Source organism: Bos mutus, chromosome 11 (assembly GCF_027580195.1).
Source record: "Bos mutus isolate GX-2022 chromosome 11, NWIPB_WYAK_1.1, whole genome shotgun sequence".
In the NCBI taxonomy this organism is placed as follows: domain Eukaryota; kingdom Metazoa; phylum Chordata; class Mammalia; order Artiodactyla; family Bovidae; genus Bos; species Bos mutus.
The window spans coordinates 5,540,886-5,566,514 of record NC_091627.1 but is presented as its reverse complement, the minus strand read 5'-3'; the positions used below and the strand labels follow the sequence as shown (position 1 = coordinate 5,566,514).

The 25,629-nt window shown below is 48.1% G+C and overlaps 1 protein-coding gene across 2 annotated transcripts in view; it reads left to right on the top strand.

The window, feature by feature from the left end:
* Nucleotides 1–19,024, top strand: part of NUP214 (nucleoporin 214) — an 89,075-nt gene extending 70,051 nt beyond the window's left edge. Inside the window, exons 31-36 of one of the 2 annotated variants that reach the window (XM_070378830.1) lie at nucleotides 6,448–6,601; nucleotides 10,913–11,065; nucleotides 15,421–15,592; nucleotides 17,362–17,501; nucleotides 18,369–18,393; nucleotides 18,881–19,024. In XM_070378830.1, coding sequence (XP_070234931.1) covers nucleotides 6,448–6,601; nucleotides 10,913–11,065; nucleotides 15,421–15,592; nucleotides 17,362–17,501; nucleotides 18,369–18,393; nucleotides 18,881–18,914 — 678 coding nt within the window. In that variant the 3' untranslated portion in view covers nucleotides 18,915–19,024. Of the gene's footprint in view, nucleotides 1–6,444; nucleotides 6,602–10,912; nucleotides 11,066–15,420; nucleotides 15,593–17,361; nucleotides 17,502–18,368; nucleotides 18,394–18,880 lie in introns of both variants that reach the window. The other variant, XM_070378829.1, reaches the window with a different exon arrangement.
* The last annotated feature ends 6,605 nt before the right edge of the window (nucleotides 19,025–25,629 follow it).

Below are 25,629 nucleotides of genomic sequence, written 5' to 3'. Positions count from 1 at the left end.
GCAGGTAAAGCAGAAAGAACTTGCAGTCTTGCGTCCTCCTGCTCCCTAGAACTGTTTAACCCAAGGATGACACTGCAACTCAGCTGCCTCCTGGCTCCAGGCTCCAGCACGTATACAACAAATAACCCAAATCCTAAGCAAAGACAGTGCTGGGCTTACCAGGGGTGAGTTCATTCTAAATCTGTGAACCATTAGCTCCTCACTTTAGGACAGAGATGAAAGAGTGGTCTCTCACTCTCTGGGGAAATTATTAGCAGTCCTCAGTCACCACAACACTGTTCTTCTATGGTAAGCCTGCTGTACCTAACAAAAAAATTTTGTAATGTATGAAGAGGTAAAACAAAAAGGGGGACCTGCAGTCATATTTTAGAAATCATCAAAAAAATAATAATAACCTTCAGATGACCCACGCATTGGAACAAGCAGGTATAATAACTATTGTGCTCAGGTATTTACAGGAAAATAAAAGAATGGTTGAATAAGGAATCTGAGCAGAGAAATGGGAATTACGAAAACAGTCAATCCGTATCTGAAGTTTCAATACAGTATCCAAAATAGAAAATGATTCGTTTAACAGCAGAGGGAATACTACAGGAGAACAATGAACTTGAAAACATGTCAGTAGAAATTACCTAAACTGAAGCTTAGGGAGACGGAAAAAAAGATTGGACAGAACATCCGTAACCTGTGCAACAGTGTACGGCAATTCAGCGAGGTGTCATCAAGAGTCCCGAAGGAGAGGAGACAGAATGGGAGAGGAGAACATTTTTTGAAGAGACAATGGCCAAGCTTTTTCTTATTTGTTGAAAAACTGGAACCCACAAATGCAATAAACTCTGTGACTCTGAAACAGAGTAAATATCAGAAAACCACCCTTGAACACATTTAGTTAAACTTCTGAAAACCAAATACAAAAAGAACTTTTAAAGCAGCTAAAGAAAAAAAGACTGATGACATAAAGAGAAATATTGTGCAGTTAATAACAAGGCATTAAATATATGACAACCATAGCAAAAAAGCAAAAAAAAAAAGTTTGCTACCCTGGAGTAAATCAGTGCTGCTCAACTGGTGTCTGTTTCCACCCCTAAAGGAATTTCACAATCACAGTGTCTGGAAACTTGTTTGAGCTTCATGAGTGGGGATGCTACTGTAGCCATCTAGCCAGGGATGCTGCTGGACATTCTGTAGCCCTCCAAAGAATGATGTGGCCAAGAATGTCAGTAATGTCATTGTGAAGAAACCATTAGAAAGACAGAGATTTTTCAGAACATGAACCATAAAAGAAGAAACTGAAAAGTTTGTTGGTGTTTAGTCACTAAGATGTATCCGACTCTTTGTGACCCCGTGGACTGCAGCACAGCAGGCTTCCCTGTCCTTCACTGTCTCCTGGAATTTGCTCAAACTCATGTCCATTGAGTCAGTGGTGCTATCCAGCCACCTCATCCTCTACAACCCCTTCTCCTTTTTCCCTTACTCTTTCCCAGTATTGGGGTCTTTTCCAGTGAATCGACTCTTAGCATCAGGTGGCCGAAGTATTGAAGCTTCAGCTTCATCATCAGTCCTTCCAGTGAGTATTCGGGGTTGAATTCCTTTAGGATTGACTGGTTTGATCTCCTTGTTGTCCAAGGGACTCTCAAGAGCCTTCTCCAGCACCACAATACAAAAGCACCAATTTTTTGGTGTTCAGCCTTCTTTATGGTCCAACTCCCACATCCATACATGACTACTGGAAAAACCATAGCTTTGACTATATGGACCTTTGTCAGCAAGGTGATGTCTCTGCTCTTTAATATTCTCCCTAGGTTTATCATAGCTTTCCTTCCAAGGAGCAGTCTTTGAATTTCATGGCTGCAGCCTATGTCATATCTGTAGAATTACTGAAACTTAAGAACCAGCCAGGAGAAATATCAGTAACCTCAGATATGCAGATGATACCACCCTTATGGCAGAAAGTGAAGAACTAAAGAGCCTCTTGATGAAAGTTAAAGAGGAGAGTGAAAAAGCTGGCTTCAAACTCAACATTCAGAAAACTAAGATCATGGCATCCGGTCCCATCACTTCATGGCAAATAGATGGGGAAACAGTGGCTGACTTTATTTTTGGGGGCTCCAAAATCACTGCAGATGGTGATTGCAGCCATAAAATTAAAAGATGCTTACTCCTGGAAAGAAAAGTTATGACCAACCTAGACAGCATATTAAGAAGCAGAGACACTACTTTGCCAACAAAGGTCCATCTAGTCAAGGCTATAGTTTTTCCAGTGGTCATGTATGGATGTGAGACTTGGACTATAAAGAAAGCTGAGTGCCAAAGAATTGAGGCTTTTGAACTGTGGTGTCGGAGTAGACTCTTGAGCGTCCCTTGGACTGCAAGGAGATCCAACCAGTCCATCCTAAAGGAGATCAGTCCTGGGTGTTCATTGGAAGGACTGATGTTGAAGCTGAAACTCCAATACTTTGGCCACCTGATGCGAAGAGCTGACTCATTTGAAAAGATCCTGATGCTGGGAAAGATTGAAGGGGGGAGGAGAAAGGGACGACAGAGGATAAGACGGTTGGATGACATCACTGACTCAACGGACATGGGTTTGGGTGGACTGGGAGTTGGTGATGGACAGGGAGGCCTGGCGTGCTGTGGTTCATGGGGTCGCAAAGAGTGGGACACGACTGAGCGACTGAACTGAACTGAAGAACCAGCAAGACCAAACGTGGACAAGATGTAGAGCAACTTGATCTCTTAATGCACTGCTGGTGGGAATGCAAAATGGTGGGATCACTTTGGAAAACCATTTGGCAATTTCTCAGTAAGTTAAATATACACTAATTTTTATGGTTAGCACTTCTAGGTGTGTACCCAAAGGAAATGAAAATATATGTTCACAGGCAGACTGGTATCAGAATGTTCCTAGCAGCTTTGTGATAGCCCAGATGTTCATCATGAGGAGAATAGTAGACCCTGTCATCCTCACGCAGTGGAATACTACTCAACCGTAAAAAGGGAAGGACAAGGCCTGCAGCCACGTGGATGGACCTCAGAAGCATATGTTGGTTCTAGCCAGGTCAGTTAGGCAAGAAGATGAAAGAAGTATCCAGAGTGGAAAGGAAGAAGTAAAACTATATATGTTCAGATAATATCATATATATAGAAATCCCAAAGGAATCCACTAGAGGACTACTAGAAGTAATAAATGAGTCCAGCAAGTTTGTAGGATGCAAGGTCAGTGTATAAGATTTTAATTGTATTTATATACATTTGCAACACACATCCAAAAATGAAGTTGAAATTAAGAAAACAGTTCTATTTCCAGTATCATAAAAAGGAGTAAAATACTCAGAAATAGACAGAAGCACAAAACATACTCTGAATACGCGAAAACATTATTTCAAGAAATGAAAAATGATCAAAATAAATGGAAGGACATCCTGTATTTATGGATTGAAAGATTTAGTGTTGTTAAAATGGCAATAGAGAACCAGGGCTTGGAAAATTAACATTCATGCAGGAATTCAGTAATGAGTAAGAAAGACAAAAGTGGCTGTGTCCATAGAGCTTACCTTTGATGGGAAGTGGGGGGATCAGTCTTTAAGACAGTTTAATTTCAGGTAATTTTAAGCACTACGAGGAGAGGAACTTCTCTGATAGTCCAGTGGTTAAGACTCCACGCTTCCTATGCGGAGGGTGCGGGTTCAGTCCCTGGTCGGGGAACTAAGATCCCACATGCCGTGTGGCGTGGCCAAAAAAAAAAAAAAGCAAAAAGAGTCCTATGAAGAGAACAAGATGATGTGGTAGTGTTCAGGGAAGCTTATTTAGGTCCCATAGTCGGGAAATGCCTTTCTGAGAAGGTCTCATAAATATCTCTTTTTACATTTGTTTCTTTGATTTAGGATCAAGTCAGGTTCATTCACTGAGACTTGGTTGATAGGTGTCTTCAGGGTCTCTGATTGCCCTTCCATGTCTGTCCTTCTTTTCTTTTTCCTCAGAATACAGCTGTTGAACACAGCAGGCTGTTGGTCCTGTTAAGATCGCCACACTCCTGTTCTGATTACATCCCTGTGGTGTAGCTTCTGAGTAACTTGCTCCTCTGTCCCTTCCTGTGAAATGGTGCTTAGGTCTGGAGGCCGGATGAGATTCTCAGGGTTTTTGGCAATTTTTAAATTCTGAATCTTGAACACTGACTCCCTCTTTAATGATGTAAATGTACTGTTAGTTTTTTGGATGTGGTAAGTTTGTTACGGTTTCTGTTTTGGAGCTTTACACGGTGGATGGAATGATAAGATGTCTGCTTCATACTGATCGAGGATCAGGGGCAGAACATGGGGCTATGGGTGATGCTCAGCTGGCTGTGAGTCATGGGTGAAGCTAGGTGGTGAGGACGTGGCTTCATTGTGCCCCTCCATATGGACTTGCGAGGTCTTCCATAATTTAAAGTTCTTAAAACTATTGACTGTAATTAAAATGAATGGGCTATTCTAACCCACTTCTGAGGATGTAGTTTAACTCTCAATTCACATTCACTTCAGTGAAGTGTTACCCACTTCTACTCATTTCTACAGTTCAGTTCAGTTCAGTCGCTCAGTCGTATCCGACTGTTTGCGACCCCGTGAATCGCAGCACACCAGGCCTCCCTGTCCATCACCAACTCCTGGAGTTCACTCAGACTCACGTCCATCGATTCAGTGATGCCATCCAGCCATCTCATCCTCTGTCGTCCCCTTCTCCTCCTGCCCCCAATCCCTCCCAGCATCAGTCTTTTCCAATGAGTCAGCTCTTCGCATGAGGTGGCCAAAGTACTGGAGTTACTCATTTCTACAGATAGCCATTTTTTTTTTAATCATATTTTTTAAAATAGAGTGAACCATCTGAAGTTGCTGGGGTTTGTGGGGCTTTTTGTTGTGGGTTTTTTTTTTTTTTTTTCCTGTAGGGCAAAAAAAGGTCTATCTATTGGCAATTTTCCTGTTTCAGCTGGATTCATGGAAGTCAGCTGAGAAACCTGGTATTTTCTGTTTTCCGCACACATGCATATTTGTCATGTCTTCGTTCCTTTGGAAGTCAGTTCACTAGTTATCAAAGCCTGTGCTCTTATAATTGGATTTCATTCCAAGTTTTAAAAACCAGTCGTCATTAAATGGGTGTAGTAAACAGTTTCTGTTGTTTTTGAAGAAGTTTAAAGGGGCGGCGGGGAGAGACAAGCAAGTACCTTAAGTAGGTCGCCCTCAGGTAAAAATGAGCCTGTCCTGTTCCAGGCACAAAAGAAGGCGGGGGATAAAGGGTGATGCTGAGAGATGGGCGGGACCAAAGCATGTAGTTTCTTTTCAGAGTTTGTAAGAAGAGTGGAGTGACTGGACTGCTGTTTTCAAGTGTTCTAGCTGCTGTGTGAGCGCGGGTCACGGGAGCAGCACGTTGGTGGACCTGTCCTGCGGTCCAGTCTTGGGCAGTTCAGACTGAGGGAAGGGACTGCATCCCCCAGAGCAGGGGCACGCTGGGAGCATGTCTCAGCGACCGCCCGCTAGAGGTTTGACTTCTTTGGGGGATTAAATAATTACTCGTAAAGCCCTTAGAAAAGTGCCTAGCACAGAGCAAGTGCTCAGTCGTTGGTTGGTTGTTAAAATACCAACAGCCATTTCTGAGCATATCAGCTACATTTGAGGCACTTTTCTAAAGGGCACTACATTTCTAGCTGATTTATGTCACTCAGTGTTTGGAGGTGAGCAGTTTACTTTCCCATCTTACAGAAGAGGGGCTTTGGCACCTCTCCACCTGCCCACCCCTAGAAGGGGGCTCCTGTTAGGTTCCTGTACCACCCGTCTTCCTTAAAGAACCAGTTCCTCAACAGAAGTACATGTGCTGGATCCAGCTTTGTGTCAGCATGCGCCCTACATTAGCAGCACCCTCAGAGTGTGAGATTTGCAGATTTGGACAGAATTCAGCTGTGGTCATCATTTCAACAATAGAGCTAATTTAAGCTTATTTCTGCAGCACTGGGAAAGTCATCATGAAATAAAAGAGCACAAATTGGGAGAAAAGACAGTGTAAATCACTGATAGTCGGTTGCTGATGAGTTCAGCCAAACACAGGATGAATGAAAATAAGTGTTGCCCATCATAACCTAGAAATGTATTTAAACCTTCACATTTGGGGAGCTCCCAAGGGTTGGGTTTCCCTGCCCCAGGAAGCAGGGCAGGTGAACTGTTCGGGCTCCTACCTACCACGAGTGATGTTTCCAGAGAACTGGCAGTGTAGAATAACTGAGAGCGTGTGATTGTAGGGAGCCTTCCCATCCAGAGTTGGGCTTCCTCTCTGGTCGTTGGGACGCCTGCACCGGCACTGACCAGCGCTCCCTCGCTCGTCCCGTCTGCACAGCTGTGAGCGCCTGCTCTCTGGCCGGGGCCTGCCCTCTTACGTGGCCTCTCATCCTCCCGGCTTCCTGTCCCTTTTGTCTTCCAGCAGTCGTCCTCTTCCAGCGGCAGCGTGTTTGGGTCTGGAAACGCTGGAAGAGGGGGAGGCTTCTTCAGCGGCCTCGGAGGAAAACCCAGCCAGGATGCAGCCAACAAAAACCCGTTCAGCTCGGCCAGCGGGGGCTTTGGGTCCACAGCTACCCCAAGTAAGTTCAGAAACTTTCCTGGTCTCTGGGTCCCCTGATGTCATTGTCATTCTCCTGGCAGTATCAGAGCTTCAGTAACAAGGGTAGCAAGGGAGGAAAGGTCTGGAAGGCCCACTTAAAATCTCTCCCCCAGAGCAGTGCGGTCTGTTTTGATTTTGTTTTTTATTTGGGGTTTTTAATGAGATGTCCTATATAGCCATGAAAAGACATCAGAGCTGCAGGGAGAGAGGATCTATGCACTGAGCTACTCCCATCGTCTCTCCCAAGGCCCAAATTGCTCTGTTTCTTAGGATTGAGATGACTTGAAATGAATGCAAGCAGACAGGCATAAAAGAGAGCAGCCGAACAGGCTGGGTGTGCTCGGAGGAGCATCTGGATTTTCATTTGTGTCGGACTCGCTTTGAATTTGCTTTAAAATGCAGCTACTGTAGAGAAATGTCACACAAAAGTTGAAGCCATCATTATTTCTCAGCTCTTACACTTTTGTCTTATTTTCAAATGAAGCTGTGTCTTTGTGCTGGCACTTTCTTATTCAGCTAATTCCTTGTTGATCTGTCGATTCGTGATTGGAAATGAAAGAAATTTGTTTGTTTAAATCTTCTAAAAAAACAATATTGTGCTGCTGCTGAAAACTGAGTTGGGAAGTCAGGCACCTGTCAATCTTCATCTTAGCTGCTCTCATTAAATATGCGCCACCAGAAGCTTCTCTCATCTGTGTGATCATTACATGATCACACTCATTGGGAAATGATTACACTCATTGGGAAAGACCCCGATGCTGGGAAAGATTGAGGGCAAGAGGAGCAGGGGACGACAGAGGATGAGGTGGTTAGATAGCATCACCGACTCAATGGACATGAGTTTGAGCAAACGTAGGGAGATAGTGAAGGACAGGGGAGCCTGGCGTGCTGCAGTCCATAGGGCCGCCAAGAGGTGGACACGCCTGAGCGACTCAACAACAACAAGGCATCGAGCCCAGTTCTCCAGATGGGACAGAGGTTTCCTTGATAATGAGGCTCATGTAGTTACAAGCAAAACTCTCTTTCCTGAGACTCATATATTGACAGGTCAGTTATTTTGATGTCACTGTTTATCTAGTAATATGTAAGGAAAGGTTGTAGTAAAGATACACACACATCTTTAAAGTTGCAAAATTATATAATCAGAAATTTTTGTTCTGCTAGTAGGAATTTAGAACCTAAAACAAAGGGATCTTAGAACTCGAGTTCAGTAACAGTTTTTGAAAACTGTAGGGTGGATTTCCTTTAGGGTTGACTGGTTTGATCTCCTTGCTGTCCAAGGAACTCTTAAGTCTTCTCCAGCGCCACGGTTCGAAAGTATCAATTCTTCTGCACTCAGCCTTCTTTATGGTCCAGCTCTCACACCTGTACAGGACCTACTGGAAAAACCATAGCTTTGACTAGATGGACCTTTGTCAGTGAAATGAAATCTCTGCCTTTTAATATGCTGTCTAGGTTTGTCATAGCTTTTCTTCCAAGGAGCAAGCGTCTTTTATTATTAAAGTGTCTTTAATTTTATGGCTACAGTCACTGTCCACAGTGATTTTGGAGCCCAAGAAAATAAAGTCTGTCACTGTTTCCATTTTTTCCTCACCTCTTTGTCATGAAGTGATGGAATCAGATGCCATGATCTTAGTGTTTTGAATGTTGAGTTTTAAGCCAGCTTTTTCACTCTCCTCTCTCACCTTCATCAAGAGGCCCTTCAGTTCTCCTTTGCTTTCTGCCATAGGGTGGTGTCATCAGTTTTAGATGTGGCCATCCCCACTTTACCAATAAAGATTTGGATTCAGAGAGAGGGTGTGGGCTTCCAGAGGTAACAGCCATTAAGCAGTGTAAGGAGGATTTCATCCAGGCGTGTGTGTAGAGCTCTGATCCACCGTGTGGCCTCCTGAGATCTTCCAGCCCTGCCATGGAATGGAACTCCTCCCTGTGCACCTTGTCTGATGGCCCTCATGCTTGCTTTGCATGGCATTCATTGAACACACTCCCCTGCAGATAGATATCAGAGCACAGATTGCGCAGCCAGCAGCTCCCTTGGTAACATTTAGACCCCGAGCTGCCTAGTCCTGGAGCTGCCCTCTTTAGCCCTGAAAAATAATTGGAACTAACTATGCAATGATCTCAAAAGACAAGCTAGGGACATGACTGGTGCTTGGTGCTGGAGTGTTCTGTATCCGAAGCTCACACTGCAAAGGTTTCTTCTCTCTTTCTTCCCGGGAGACTCTACCTAAGACACAGGTAAACCCTGGGGCTATGTGCATTATGTGTGAGGAAACCATGACTCAGGAAGGCTTAGTCCTTTCCCGTCAGTTTTTAGGTTTTCTAAGCCAAGGCTGACTGTACCACTCATTTATCCCACTGTAATATCTTTGAACATCCTAAAGACCAAGGAGTCTTAAAGAGATAAAGGGATAAAGAAGCCCAAAGGCTTGTAAATGTTCTCTGACCTCCCTGGAATTCAAGTTTTCCAACACAGTCCCAGTAAAATCATTTCACCTCTGTAGATGAAATGGCTAGAGGAGATCTAGCCTCTAATCTTACACTTGAATTTGTTTGCTATTTGGAATTTTTGCCTTGTTAGCACTAACAAAGTCAGAAAATCGCTACCCTCTCTTCTTGAAATACCAAATGAAAGGAATGGCTGGGAAGCCTGGTTTTTGTTTCCAGTGTCAGGTGCACCGCCATTGAAGGGATCTAATGTAATCTTCAGTCACCTCGGATCAGGAAAGGATCAGACTGCTCAAGAGGGCATTTTGCAGGCTCCGCTAGGGGATATGTAGTCCCCTGGGACCATATATGATGGTGATGAAAAGGAATTTGCTACCCATGCATGCTGTCAGTGCCTGACATGCTTATAGCCAAGCTCTTAGACTGTCAGCAATAGTTTACAGAGCAGGTGACCATGCCGTGGTCTGGGGCTGTGTGTTACTGGCTCATGGAAATTAGAGATGGTTGGGTCCCTGAGATGAGGCTCTGCACTTGCTGGATTGTGGATCAAGAGCATTGAAACTGGAAGTGTTAACAGACTTGCATCTCACACTGAGGTTGGATTGGCAGCAGAGCAAGAAGAGAGGCCCTGACCTTGACAGGTTAATGGTGGACCCCCTCTTCAGACAGCTCGTCTTGGAGAGTCACCCTCCACGCTTCTCCCATCCGTCACCCTCCTGTGAGCATCTGTCTGGCCCATGCAGGTGTCTGTACGTCTCTCTTGGTGACATGCAGTCAGCTCTCCATACCCACACAGAGCATGTCATTGCAGCCTCCTGTCCATGCCTGTGTCTGAGCAGTGATCCTCTTTAAAGAGAGCGGTTTGCTGCCTTACTGTGGGTGCAAACTCACTGTAATAAAACACCCATCACAGCAGGGTGGGGAAATGTGAGTCATCCCTCCCCGCTTCTCCCAGTAAAGGGTTAAAGAAAAATTCCTGTTACATAGCATGCTGTTTGTACTCCCCAGGAGCTTCCATGTTTTTGACTTTTGGCAGGTTATATGTTGCCTGGCAGATTTGCAGTACCTATAACAAAAAACTTGACCCCCATCTTGATTTTTAGGAGCTCGATTCCTTTTTTCCTTTAATTCTTGGAGCCGAGTCAGTGTGTAGCTGAGGGAGCAACCCACCAGATAAGCATCTAAAAGGTCAAGGGCTTACTCTGAATCCCTTAGAAAGATGAAGTGAGAGTGGAAGTCCTGTTCTTCAGAATAGCCCAAGCTTCCATCCACCCAGGAGGAGGAGCAGTGGGATCTTTCTTATTCTGCCTGCATTCTCTGTGCAGAGCCAGCAATGGCAGGCATGTAAGAGTAGAATTGGAAGTCAGCGTGCTCAGTTTGAATTCACTCTAACTTTGTTTTCTCTAGTTTTGACAAAATTTGAAGTTGGTCTTCATGTGAGGAGATCCATGAACACCAGCCCTGTTCTTCAGAAGCCGAGTCTCGTGTGGCCACGGGGTGGGCCCTCTGTTGGACACATCTGCTACCTGTGGGCTCACAGGTGCATTTCTGCAGAAGAGCCCTTCCTTGGAACCTGTTGCCTTCCTTTGTTTTGTGCCTGTAACGTCATATCAGGAAATCCTGAGCCTGGGCACTAAAGTGATTACAAACTTGTCATGAAGATACACACACATCAAAGGAGGTTTCTGTCTCACTGCCACCCAGCATCCTTGGATCCTAGACTTCTCTGTCACTCCCTTCTCCCCAAACGCCTAGTGAAATTTCTTCCTTCTCTGTTTTGAGGAGTACGTAAGGACATCTTTCTCCCTCTGACTTCCCTCACACATGTTCTTCATCTCTTCAGATACCTCTAACCTGTTCGGAAACAGTGGAGCCAAGACATTTGGCGGATTTGCCAGCTCATCATTTGGAGACCAGAAGCCTTCTGGCACTTTCAGCTCTGGAGGAGGAAGCGTGGCCTCCCAAGGCTTTGGGTTTTCCACTCCAAATAAAACAGGTACTGCTCTGCCTATTTGCTTTGCTTATTGTTACATGTGTATTTAATGTGCATAGACTTCTGGAAGCAGAGCTCTCCAGGCCGGTTTTCGAGGGAGGTGACTTGGAATGTTGATGAAGATGCTCTTCTGCCAGATTCATTCTCTTCATTGAGCGCCTACTACATTCCTGATGCTGTTCTCTGTCTCCTGAGACGCACTAAGCGCAGAATGCATGCCATGCAGCCCTTAACAGAGTTTAGTGTCTTTGCAGGGAAGAAAGCATTGTAGATATTTACAGTTGCATTTAACAACCAAAGAAGGGAGCCTGTAAGACTGTAGCTTGAAACATAAACAAGAAAGCATCCTGAGTCATATTTGCTTGGGTGCCCATTACCTGTGATGGGTAAGACAGATGGTCCGTGTAATCTCTTAGGTCTGTATCATTTTGTCTTTCCCAGGTCACTTTTCTTTAAACTTTTTATCGAGTATAATCACATAACTATACCACATGCTCTTGTATGTATACAGTTTTCATAGCATAATGATACAGCCCAATTAATTTTCACTCTTAGAATATGCCTACCTAGGAATAAAGAACATTGCAGTACTACTTTTTATCCCAGCATTACTTTTAAAATGTATATTTGTAAACTGTGTCGCTTTTTTTTTTATAATCATGTATTATTATACTTGCAATTAAAGATTTTAAAGAACAGTACATATTGACCTGCAAAAAAAATCCTTCATCTCTGTCAGCTGCCCCGTCTATCCTATTTCTATGTCTGAGATCTACAGAGGGGCTGCATACCTGCCCTTGTCTTGTGGAAAATTGTGTGAAAAGATTTTTGGGGGCAGGGAGGCTTAACCTGCTGAGAAAGCAGTTCGTTAAAGCAAATGCCCCACAGGTGAGCAGACAGGATACTTCCCCCAGGTGTGTGTTGGGGACTCTCTGTGGGGATCGTAGAGGAAGGACCCTCCCGAAGGAGCAGCCGCCTGGATGCCTCTGACGGGGGAGCGTGGCTGCCCCGAATTACTACCTGGAATCCCACTTTTCAGAACCGAAGTTGCTGCGGTGTCCTAATGCACTGGGCACCTTTACTCAGCCCTGTGCCTGGCGAGGGTTAGTCTTTGCTAGCTTTTGATGCTCTCTCCTAGAATCTGAAGTGGAGTAGGAATGAGCACCACAGCTGCATTTTGCAGCTTTGAGTGATTTAAAAACACTTCCTGCAGAGAGAGATTTAAAAACAAAAGGGCTGCAAATCTTTTGGTCCCAGTTAACAGGGCAAAAGCAGAGACATTACTTTGCCAACAAAGGTCCGTCTAGTCAAGGCTATGGTTTTCCCTGTGGTCATGTATGGATGTGAGAGTTGGACTGTGAAGAAGGCGGAGCGCTGAAGAATTGATGCTTTTGAACTGTGGTGTTGGAGGAGACTCTTGAGAGTCCCTTGGACTGCAAGGAGATCCAACCAGTCCATTCTGCAGGAGATCAGCCCTGGGATTTCTTTGGAAGGAATGATGGTAAAGCTGAAACTCCAATACTTTGGCCACCTCATGCAAAGAGTTGACTCATTGGAAAAGACTCTGATGCTGGGAGGGATTGAGGGCAGGAGGAGAAGGGGACAACAGAGGATGAGATGGCTGGATGGCATCACCGACTCGATGGACGTGAGTCTGAGTGAACTCCGGGAGTTGGTGATGGACAGGGAGGCCTGGCGTGCTGCGATTCATGGGGTCGCAAAGAGTCGGACACGACTGAGCGACTGAACTGAACTGAACAGGGCAAATAGCACTTGACTAAGATAGTTTAGTTTATTAATCATCAAGACCTTTTAATTTATCTTTTGAGGAACCTGATCATGTTTTCTTCAACTCTTGTGTCCTCTCTGTTGTTCCTTATCCTGGGGTCACGTCCCAGTTGAGTTGAGAACTTGACCCTTTTATTTTTTCAATCTGAGAGAAAATGCATCCACCCACTTTTCAGACTGGTTTTTCCTATTTGATGACTTGCCCCATGGAACCACCTCAACTGAGGACTCCAGGAATTTCAGATTGTGGGTTTGGGTAGGTCTCTAAAAAATTCCAGAAGCAGCCCTCCTCCCTTGAGTACAGTTGCAGTAAAAAATAACACCACTGGAGATGATTTGAACAGAGGACAGGAAGTGGGACAGACTGACAGTGACCTCCTGCTGCCCCAGTCCACTGGGTTCACTCCATGTTCTGCCGCCGGAGTTACTGGCTTTGGTGGCAGTGGAGGGGGCAGAGTGGTGGTAAGGTAGCTGGGTGGTCGTGTGGTCACCCTGCCTTTGTTCCCATCCAAGCTCTGCTGCTCACCAGTGGCTCAGTCTAGACATGGGGCATCTTCTCTGAGCCTCAGTGTCCTCGCCTGTGAAGTCAGGGTCGCAGGTTTACAGGGAGGATTGAAACTGGTGAACAGTACCTGGCACATGGAGGACCCTCAGTAAATCGGATATCTTATTGAGTACTAAACTTCTGTCTCTTCTGGAGAAGAAAACATGAAAGCGTAAGCATCTAACAAAATTGGAACCCTCAGCATCAGCAGTGAGTTGTCCGTCTCCAACAGTGAAGCCCGGGTCCCCGTTCACTCTCTTCACTCCTTCTAGCTGTGGCGTGGGTCTGTCGTTTTGGGGCATTGTGTGTGCCCGTGTAATCTCCTCTCTCTATCCAGTGAGTGTACTTTCTGTATCGTGGTGACTTCTCATTTTTCACTCACCTTCCACCAGGAACTCTGAACAAGATTGAGTACAGAGTACTAGGTGAAGGTCTGTGTGTCCAGAAGTGTAACCAGACCCATGATCAGTCTTAAATAATTCAACTGCAAGGGTTTTTTAGCACTTTTTTTTTTTTCCAGTCTGTTATATTTGTAACCCAGCAGTCTCCATTATCATGGCTTGGAATTTCACTCGAGGTTTTAAAATACAGACTGTAGACCCAAACGTGAGCCTGAACAGAAATCGCCTTCTCAGTTGTGCTCCTGCTGTTCCCGGTGAATGAGCAAACGACCGAACCACAGAGCAGCAGCTAACTAAGGCATTCAGCTGGCAGCTCTTCATATCCAGCATTTGCTCCTGCCTGATGCAGGCGGCAGAAGCTTGTGGGTGATTACACTCATAATAAGAAGGCCTGGGTGATCCCTCTAACACCGGGATTCACGTTCCACTTGGGCGAGAATGAGGGCCCCATCTCCCTGGTCCAGTTGCCTCCTGGCTTGGCCTGGGCCACCATTCCTCCCTTCAGAGCACATCTCTTGTACCGTTTTGCTGTGTTCTGTTCAATAGACGCTCAGCGAATGTCTCTGCTAATGTCCTAGAACGGTGTCAGCAGAGTCTTGGGGTTTGGGAATCCTCCTCGGGGGCAGGAAGAACAGTCAGGCAAGGGCCTTCTGTCTTGCCGCCTGACAGGCATCTAGCAGTCGGGGGAGGCGGCCCCAGGCACACCTGGCCCTTCGTGTTCAGCCACCTGCGGGGGTGCCGCCCCCGTGGGCCTGTGTCCACAGGAGCAGCAGCGCTGGGAGCCTGCCCTCGGGCTGGTAGACTCAGGGCTCGCCTTGCCCACTGCTGGAGGGTTTTGTCTCATTCATACAGCAGCCACCCTCCAGACAAGAAACACAGTGTGCCTTTTCTATTGAGGAGTAGTTCCTGCCTGCAGAGAGAGAGCTTTTTGTTAGTTCTTCTGTGCAGGGGGAGGGAGACTCCTGAGACAGACGGAGAGGCATCGGGCTGTAAATAAGTAACGAGCGCCTGGCCGAGCGCCAGCGCCCCGCGGCGCTGTGTCTCCTCGGAACCCTGCTCGCAGGTCCTCCCTGAGAGGGGACCGTGAGCCTCTAGTTCATGTTTTTGTGAAGCTAGGGACCTTGCCTATGTGATGATAAGTAATAAACTCTGACCATTTTGACAACTGGGTAGAGATTGAATCTCTTGAGTGTGACTTTTCAGTGGACTCTCAAAACGTAGCAGGGCGCCGGGTGGGGGTCTGACGTGGCCTAGCTGGTTTTCCTGGCAGTCGGACCTCACGAAATGTGGAGCTAACGAGTCCAGCTTGCCTCAGGAAGGCCCGGGGATCTCAGACACACACGAGGTCTCCTGGGTTCTTAGAACTCCAAGTGTGCTCCTACGTGGACCGCAGACCCTTCTGCTGGAAATGGAGGGGTGGCGATTTGGCTGGGTTTGGGTTTATTATTTTGCTGATAGAAGGGGTGTTGCCCTTTGCTATAATTTTTTGAATTTGAAGTTCTAACGTATTTTCCCCTTTCTCCTTCTTCCTCTTTTGATTTGGTTTCTCACTGCTCATTGTCTTCTCTTCCTGTCTCCTCCTTTCTTTCTCCCCGTTTCTGTTTGTTTGCCTCTGTTTTGCTCAGGTGGCTTCGGTGCTGCTCCAGTGTTTGGCAGCCCTCCTACTTTTGGGGGATCCCCTGGGTTTGGAGGGGTGCCAGCATTCGGTTCAGCCCCAGCCTTTACAAGCCCTCTGGGCTCGACGGGAGGCAAAGTGTTCGGAGAGGGCACTGCTGCCGCCAGCGCGGGAGGATTCGGGTAAGCCCCCCGGGAGAGGCCAGAGGAAGCCCCCAGGCTCGGGTCAGCAGAAGCACTGGGGCCCAGTACTCCTGTTTTGAAAAGAAAATTCTTCTGTTTCCCCTTTTCTTGACTAAGCTGAAATTCCCTTCCTCAAAATCCGCAAACCAGTCATTCCAGGATTCCTGTTCTCTGCAGGGATAAGGCTAGACTCTGTCCACTACTTGGTGGGCATGAGCCGTATTCCTGTCCCCTGGTAGGTGGCTGGCAGAGCCCTGAGCTCCCAGCAGAGATAAAGGATTGGTTAAGGGAAGAAAAACAGTCTCCCCTTACTGCAAGATTGCCCCTCGTGTGGTGACTTCTGTTAGGAAATTCTGAATAAACCGTTTTTACCAAATTCTTTTCTCTTGGGATTGTTGTCCCTGAGCAGACAGCTCCTTAAGTCCCCTGCTCCACTGCAGACCCCCCGCGTAGGACAACAGTCCACAGTCCCCGGGCCAGCTTCCACAGGCACTATCTGGGCCCTGGACACATTGCAGAGTCTCCATGACCGCTCTGCCTTCAAGGCTGCTCTTACTGCTTGGGGTATATCCTCACTTGAAAATGCCATAGTAGAGATTTGCTTCAGAGGGCCCCAGAAATTCAGTCTGGTTACCAAAACCCCAAGGAGAAAATAGCCTTCACCACATCACAAAATCCCAGTAAAATATATGTGGTGATGACTACAAAGTGTCTTATTCGCAGGAAGTATGGATGTCTGAAGTTACTGTCTGCTGGGCCTTTCACAGCCCTCAACCCTGGCTCAGGACTCATAACACTGCAGAGCTGGCGGGTGGGGCCGGGCCATTTGGGAGCACTGTCAGGGCACATGGGATGAGTGCTGGCAAGGTGGGAGCATCTTTGTCTTGAAAGTAAACTCAAATGGAGCCCTTCCTCACACCCTCCTCACCTCTCCATGAAAGAGGCTGGTGCGGACATGCTGGCAAGTTTCAAGGAAAGTAGCGAGTTGATACATTGCTTCTTGGATTTCATGTAGAGACTGATGGGTCTCTTAAGCTGCTCCGGGGAAGTCAGGAAACCCGAACTTAAGGAAAGCTTTGAAAGGAGAGTTGGGGTCGATTTAAACCAGTTTTCTGGCAGGTTCTGACAGATACTGCTCTCTGCAGTGACCGCCCAGCACGTGATATTGCAAAGTTGCCGGAAGGTTTGTGGTTGACTGGGAATCTTGAGGTTTTTATTTATTTATTTGAAACCAGCTGTTTTCTTCGCTAGCAAAAAAAAAGGATTAGGTTCTGCCCTGGCCAGGGGCTCGCCCACATAAATCCTGACTGGCTGGTTAGTTCCGAGTTGTCCAGCAGAACCAAGCACCAGTTTTGGTGTGACATCTCCGAAAGAGCCCATCGCCGTTCTTCAGGTCCCTGTCGTGAGTCTGTCTCTGACCCCGGCTGACACCTGAGAGCTTCCCACAGCCATGTATGAGAGGCCCAAGGCATGGGTGAGATTAGCCCAGGACCAGTGACGTGGAAGTTCCAAACAGCAGAGGAAAACCCAAACATGGACAAGTGGGGTTTCATACTGCAGCCCTTTATTTTTCTTCACGAAGCTGAGGCAAAGGTTTGCTCTGGGCTCTAGCCTACTTTTTCTGAGAGGCTGCCAGTTTAAACCAAGCTTGTCACTTCGAATCATGTACGTCGCGCATCCTGAGACTCAGGAGTGGGGCCGGGGCTGTCGGGCAGCAGAGTGGCCGTGTGGCCATGCTAACCGCAGTCTCTGCTCTCACCGGGACGCAGGTTCGGGAGCAGCAGCAGCACCACGTCGTTTGGCACCCTTGCCAGTCAGAATGCACCGACTTTTGGATCGCTGTCCCAGCAGTCTGCTGGGTTTGGGAGCCAGAGCGGGGGATTCTCAGGCTTCGGATCAAGCGGAGGAGGTGGGCAGCCCAACCACTCCCTTCACTGTGGTCTCTCCTTTCGTTCCTTCAGTAAATGTCTGACAACCCTCACCCCTACCCTGACCCTCCAAAAGAATGAGTGATTTTACCTGGCTATTCAGTCTGGTACTTGAAAAGCTGAAAGTACTGGAAAGATGCAGTTTTCTTTTTGGGTTTTAATTAGGCTTGTTAACACTGTGCTGTTTCTTACCAAATAAAGAAATGGCTGACTTGACTTTTCTCTCAAGATTTGAGGACCCCAAAAAATAGCCATTCTAACTAGACCTTGACTTAAAAGTCTAAACCAGAAGACTCAAAAGATATAGAAGAAAGTAAAAATAAAGAGGTAGAGACCTTACAAAATGTCTTTCATTTGTTTGACACCCTACTTCTTCAGATAGTAGAATATCTTTGCAGCACACTTACGAGATGCAAAAGTTAGGTATTATTAATTATTATTTTACAAATGACACAGAAACCGCAAGGGGCCAGTCTGCTCAAAGGGCTAGACAGACAGCAGCAGGGCTGCCCCTTGGACCGAGTGTCTTGCTGCTCTGGCCTCAAGGAGAAGAGAGCCAGTGGATGGGGAAAGTAGAAAAAGCACGCTTTCTTGATGAAATGAGTTCGTGTGGCATCAGCAACACTGAGAGGAGGCCTGCCATGACCCTCTGCTGGCCACGGTGGAGGTGGGACAGACCCTGAAGCAGCCAGCAGACCGCGCCCCTTCCTGCCCCCACCCCCTCCCAGCCTGGTCTTGCGGGAGGAGGGCTTCCTGTGGAGACACGGGGAGGGGACCAAGGCGCCCTAGAGACCACCTTTGCCTTTCGGGCGTCTGTGTTCTAACTGCACCCTTTTCCTCTTTTTCAGGATTCACCTTTGGATCTTCTAACTCGTAAGTACCCCTCTTCAGTTTTGAGTCATTAATAAGGGTGGAGGCCTGTGCAGTATGTGAAAACGGTAGTTTTGGTCTCTTTGTACAGTTTGGTATCTATTTTTCCTGTTTAAAATCTTGTCCTGGAAACGGCATTTCAGCAGCAGGTTTTGGGCTATGTGGACTTGCTGCTCTCAGTAGGCATGTAGCTGGAGGTTCCAGGCCTGGCCTTCTCCCGGGCCGTGTGTAAGAGAGAGGACGGTGCCTTCTGCTGAGCAGAGCCTGGAAGGCAGAACCCGAGAGATGCTTGTCCTTATTTCCCTGTTCATTCTCAGAAGCTCCCTGGGCTCCGAGCCCATCCCCAAGTCCTGTTTTTCTGTCCTCACTCTTTGCATCTGCCTGACACTGGAAATTCCGAGTCCTGCTCTTTGAACACAGGCAGTTGCATGAGCTCCAGAGCCCTTCCTGGAGCAGGAGCTGACCTGCCTCTCCTGGCACTTCCTTGCAGGTCTGTCCAGGGCTTTGGTGGCTGGAGAAGCTGAGTGGGTGTTGGCGCTCCTTTCCGTCTCTGCGACCCAGTGCGTTCTCAGCTCCCCTTCTCTGAGAAACCCTGCAGCAGTCCTCTGAACTGGATGCTCTCGTTGAAATACACCCCCCCCCAAAGAAACAGCAGAAACCAAACTCCAGAGATGCCTGCCTGCGTGCTCTGTGTTGCGTTTTGTGTTGGTTGTCCCCCCTGCTATTAAACTGTTCGGTCTGTATCCACACGGAATGTGTATGGGCCTCCTCCAGTCACAGCCAGGAGAGAGGTCCCCCATTTCTGGGCTCTGAGGAGCCTGCACTGCCTGCCGGCAGCCAGCAGCATCTCTCTGCAGAGGCGGCCTCCAGAAGGGTCCGGCGCAGGCTGTGGCCAGGCCGGGGCTTCTCCCAGACGGCCCCCCAGAGAGAAGAGGTCGCGTGCCAGCCAGCACCTTTCTGAGGCCGTGACTTGCTGTCTCTTCTTCACACCTTTCTGCTGCTGGGCATCAGGTCCCTCGAGGTGCCAGCATGGCGACTAGTTGGAGGGAAAGAAGCTCACCGACACGGGCATTAGCCGAGTCTCGGAAGCGGCACGAGCCCCTCGGAGCTCAGGCAGCTGTGAGGAGCATGGAAGCGGCAGGGCCTGCAATGGTGGCGCTGCCCTGGGAAGCCCTCAGCCCCTCTTCCCGACTTGGCTGTGGGCGCTGAGCATCCCACAACTGATTCTCACACTGTGGCGAGGAGGTGGGCAGTCGATTGAGAAACCGCTTTCACCTCCAGCAGGCGCTGGTGACGTGGGCCCCTGGCTCCTGTCTGTGAACCGCAGTGCTCGCAGACCTGGGTAGACCCAGGAGCTGAGACGACATCGCTGCTGCCCTCGGCCACCACACGCGTGTGCTAGCATGGCCTGGAGGTCGAGTTCAGTCTCGTTGAAGTGCTTGTGAGGCAGAGTTCTTCAGATCTGGGCGTATTTAGTTCCTAGGCCTGTGACACCCTAGGCGGTTGCTGACAGACAAGGACTGCCTCGCACCAAGCGCAGGCAGAAGCGTATGTTACCTTTCAGGCTCAGAGTGGGACAGCTTGGCCATTAGCAGGGGAGGGGGGGAAAGGGACAATTATTTAGATTTTCGTATATTGGAAAGTTGTATTTTGAAACATTCTAATAAAAGTTTTCCACGCGATTTAGTGTGTCACGTTGCAGCCAGCATGGCCTCGCTGCTAATGTGGGCTTGTCGGGAGGGTAGAGCTCGGTGAAGAGCCGGGGCCACAGCCTGCCCTGCCAGCTCCTACTCTGCCAGGGGCTGTGGGTGACGCACACCCACAGGCCCCAGGCCGGCAGCTTCTGGTTCAGCCGGACTGAGATGGGGCCTGGACACCTTGGGCTGAGGTCGGCGGCTCCTGCCGCTTGTCAGAAGAGGAGTCTGCCGGCGCAGCACGCTGGGTTTCAGGAGCCCCAACGCAGGACTGGGTCCCTGGTGACTTCCCCTGTTTTCTGTGCAGTTTGTGAGAGAAGAGTGAGCGTCTGTTCGTCCGTTGTGCTAAAGAGGGCGTCTGCCTCCTTCAGAGAGCCTGGACTTCAGTCCTTTCATGGGGACCCTTTTGGTCCTCGAGGAATTGAAGAGCTCGTCTCCACCTGTTCTTGCGGGAGGCCCCTCAGCCACGGAACTGGTTGCCAGACGTCCACGTGCCCGGCCCAGGGTCCTTTGCTCCTGCACGTGTGCTCCTAACTTGTACGCGGGGCCATCTTGAGACAAAGGACTTTGTCATGGTGCTGGGCCGGTGGGGGCCTGGCTTTCACCGAGCAGCGTGACTGAGTGACAGGTGCTGACCTGCCCCAGCATGTCCCCCTGCTGACTGGCACCCACACAGAGCCATCTCCTGCCATTCTGTTTCCCCCCCAGAGGCACTTTTTTATAAATAGAAGCTGGTTTGGCCTAAACCCTTGACCTCAAATTCTCTGCGTAATCCCCCATCGAGGTGGCATGTGACATCTCTCCAGAAGGCCGTATCAGCTGTGCTCAGCCAGATAAGGTCCCACACTCACCAGAGGGCGGCAGCCCTGAGGAATGCGCGGCTGGTGTGAGAGCCCCTGCGAGTTCCTTTTTTGGGGTCAATTTCACTGGTAGGTGGCAGGGGCCATCTCAACACGCAGCCAGCACGCATCCCCTGAAACCCAAGCTCCCAGGATGTCAGGTGGGGAGTGCAGCCTGCCCAGGGAGGAGGTGGCGGGGTTGCGCCTTTCCCAAGTAGGGGCAGACAGAGAGCAACCTGTGGAGGGAGGGGGGTCGTGTCCCAGTGAGACGCCCAGGACGGGGGTGCCCCCAGCTCTCGCAGAGCGGCTGGTGGCAGCAGAAGGTGGGCAGTCACAGCAGGCTGGCTTTGTATCTCTGCTTGTGTAACTCAGGAAAGGCAGGAAGGAAGAGGAGGATTGCAGTTTAATGAGCTAGGTCATGTTTTGCTGGACTTTATCAGACCTAAATGTCGCTCATTTATAACTGGTGCTTCAGAAGGCAGTGCAGTGATAGAGGCCAGAAATTGAGTTTCTCAGGGGCCAGACGAACCCAACTCACAAACTGGACGCATGAACCAAGTCCCTTTGCGTGTAGCTGTGGCCGTAGAATCCCCAGCACCTGAGCGGGTGACCCCTCCACCCTATTCCCCCCACCCCGCCCTGTCCCCACAAGCATCCTGGTTCTGTCTTCAGCTCTACTTTCTGTCTCTGGCAACCCCCAGAGATGTTTCTGAGTCAGGTCTCTGGCGCTGTGGAGAGGGTGTGGGCGTTGCAGGCTGATCTCAAACCCTCACTGGCTCCGGGACCGGGACCAGTTTTCCCTCTTAGTGTTTCTCGGCAGTGAGATCCCAACCTAGGGGGCCCTTGTGAGGATGAAAGGAGGGTCCACCCCTGGAGCACCCAGCACAGAGTAGGTTCTCATTAAACGGTGGCTCTTCAGCCTACAGACCTCGCCCTACATCCCAGGTAAACAATTTTGGATAGATCCCCACGTCAGCCTCATCTGGTTTGTGATGGGCATCTTCCACCTGTCTGTCCAGCCCTAGGCTAAGCAGATAGGGGACCACTCTGGCTGAGGGGTCATCCCTGCTTAACAAAGCTCTAACGCAGGTGGGTCCATTTCCACCTAAGGTGCTCGTCCAGCAGAGCTGAGTTGGTCCCTTGAACCTGTTTCCAACAAGCTTCACAGGTGATTCCCACGAAGATGGTCCGTGCTCCACGTTTAGAGACAGTAAATACTTTCTCCCTAGGGAACATTCAAAAGAGACTCTCATTCTCATGGTCATGAGTCCAGGGTGAGAAATCGAGTACCATGGAATGACAAGGAACAACAGTAGCGTTGACAGATCTCAAATCAGGTGCAAATCGCCAGCCTTTGCCATTAGGTTTTCTGGCTGGCAGAGTGAGAGTGTTATAAGGGCCAGTGCAAGGCATGATGAGCTCTTTCTTTTAATGTAAGCTGATATCAAGAGGTTTTTAGAAGGTTTGGATGAGAAATTGGCCACTCTAATTAAAGGACATGATTTAGGTTGGTCTGTGTTACATACAAATGCTTTGGTCATGCTGGCAGACCAACTTTTCAAAACCATTAAAAAGAAAGAAAAGGACACCTCTATAAAAATTATGAGCCTTCACTTGTGCCAGTTAAGTAATCAAGGTCCGTCAGTGGTTAACAACTCTTGGTCCGATCCATAACTCATAAAGAAATCTAGTGTTTGCTTTTACTGTTACCAACTTGGTCACCTAAAAAGGGACTGCAGAAAATTTTTAAAAATCGAGGACAGACTAGATTTCAGACCAGAATTTCAAGTTAAACAAGAATTAGGGGAAAAAGGGATTTAGGGCTGCTCTGAGGAAACCTGGAGAGTCTTCCCCCTCCTCCTTTCTAACATCCTTGGGGAAGTAGAAATGAATATACAAGGAGAAACGCTTAAAACCTTAGTAGATACAGGAGCCACCTTCTCAGTTTTAAACCCTACCAAAATCAAAGGCTCCCGCCCCCGGAGTAATACCTCAGTGCAAATAGTGGGAATTTCCAGTGCACCCATAAAGGCTTTTAAATCATTACCTTTAGAGTTTTACTTAGCAGAACTTCAAAAACATTCCTTTTTCCTAGTAGAAAGTACCCCTAGTCACCTGATAGGTAGAGATTCGTTAGAAATATATGGCACCCAGATTTCTTTTACTCCTAAGGGAGAAATGCTTTGAGGTCTGAAAGATCAATCAGATTTCTCTCTTCATATAATGTTTATAGCCCATGATAAAGGTGATGCAGAGCAAGGAAAACTGCTAGGCTTAGTGCCTAAAGAATTACGGGCACGTGATCCTACTGACACAGGGAGAATGCGTCCCGCATCACCATTAACATTACCATAGACCAAAACAACCCCTGCCCAAGTCATCACCACCCACTGAAGCAGGAAGCGTTAGAGGGAACCCTAGTGGTGGTGGTTTAGTCGCCAAGTCGTGTCCAGTGCTTGCCAGTTCTCAGACTGTAGCCCACCAGGCTCCTCTGTCGATGAGATTTCCCAGGCAAGAGTAGTGGAATGGATGCCATTTCCTTCTCCAGGGGATCTTCCCAACCCAGGGGTCGAACCCACATCTGCATTGCCAAGTGGGTTCTTTACTGCTGAGCCACTAGGGAAGCCCATAGAGGAAGTAAAACCCTTGATTATCAGCTTCCATTAAGAAAGGCCTCACTAGCCCTGGTAACACTCCCATCCTGCCAGTTAGAAAACCTATTGGCAAAGGTTGGAGATTGACACAGGATTTGAGGTCTAGCAACGCTATTTTTATTCCTTGTCGCGCTGCAGTACCTAACCCCATACCTTACCGTCCTATATCCCTAAAAACAGTGACTTCTTTTCTGTGATAGATCTCTACATACTGAAGTGCATTCTTCAGTATCCCTGTGAATCCCGATGATCAGTATCCTTTTTTTGCCTTCACTTGGAATGAATGGCATTATACATGGACTCTGATGCCAGTGGGCTCCACTGAAAGCCCCACTTGCTTTTCTCAGGTATTAAAAGCAGATTTAGATGATCTAGTTTTTCCTCATATATCAGTCTTGATACAATATGTAGATGACTTGCTGTTGTGTTTAAATTCCTTAATAGATAGTCAGCAAGACACCCTGTACTTGCTCCAGAAGTTAGCTTCAAAAGGACATAAGGGGTCCAAAGAGAAACCAGTTGGGCTTCCCTGGTGGCTCAGACAGTAAAGGGTCCATCTGCAATGCAGGAGACCCGGTTTGATCCCTGGGTCAGGACGATCCCCTGGATAAGGGAATGGCTACCCACTCCAGTATTCTTGCCTGGAGAGTCCATGGACAGAGGAGTCTAGCGGGATACAGTCCATGGGGTCTCAAAGAGTCAGACACAACTGAGTGACTGACACTTTCACAAGGCTAATGTAAAGAATTCAGGACATGTGATATCTAAGGGTGGCTTTTAATTGATCTAGACAGAGTAAAGTGCATGCTAGCCTTCCCTGCCCCGAGAACAGAAAGACAACTGAGAGGCTTTCTAGACCTTGCAGGCTACTACAGGAACCGGATTCCAAACTTTTCCCTAGTAGCTCAACCATTACATGATTTAGTTAAACGTTTAAGACCAAACTGAACCTCTTTGCTGGGAAACAGAACATTCTAAAGCTGTGGAGACCCTTAAGGGCCTCCTGGTAAAGGCCCCAGCCTTAGGACATCCAAATTAGGATTTACCCTTTTTCCTTTGTCCATGGAAACCAGAGTGCTTCACTAAGGTATTATCCCTGCGGCATGGCGGCTCCTTCCAACCAGTTGATGTTACAGCCTGCAGCCAGATGCGGTAGCCAATGGCCTTCCTCTGTGTCTCCAAGCTGTCAGGGCAGCAGCTCTGATGTGTTGAACCACAGGAGAGAGAGTTCTGAGTGACCCTCTCACTGTCTTTGTTCCACACTGTGTGGGAGCCTTACTAAACTCTCAGCAAGTCGATTAACTTCTCATAAGAGTGTCCTGCTCTCACCAAACATGACTCTCCACAGGTGTAACAAGCTTAATCCAGCCGCCTTGCTCCCAGAAAAATTGGATGAGGAAAAGCACTATTGTATTGTCGCAACTAACAGTCTTCTACTTCCTAGGATTGACCATGGAGAGAGTCCAATGAATAATCCTAATCTTATTTTATTCACTGACGGTTCATATTTACGAGGACCTCACGGAGAATACCAGGCTGGCTATGCTGTTGTATCTCCAGTGTCCATCCTCGAAAATGGTCCTTTGCCTAATGTCTCTTCCATCCAACAGGCTGAGTTAATAGCACTGACCAGAGTGTGTCCGTTGGCAAGAGGAAAGTCTGCCAGTATCTACATGGACAGCCGCTGTGGTTTGGGAGTGGCACGTGATTTTGGTATGCTTTGGAAACAAAGAGGGTTTCTGACATCCTCAGGGCGGCCCATCAGACACGGGAAGCAGGTTGCAGAGCAGGGAGATGCCATCCTGCTGCCGTGCGCCCTTGCTCTCGTCAAGACCCCGGGTCACTGAGCGGCTGACGCTGCTCAGGCCAAAGGAAACCCTTCAGCGGATGGTGCCACCAAGACCGCAGCCTCTCGTAATCAACAACCAACTAACCACTGCCTTTTCCCTTTCAGTCTCCAGTAACCCCACTAACACATTGTTGAAGTTTCAGAGAACAGGAGCAGGCCAAGAAAAAGACACCTGTATACAGAAGCGGGGGAGGTTTCAACCG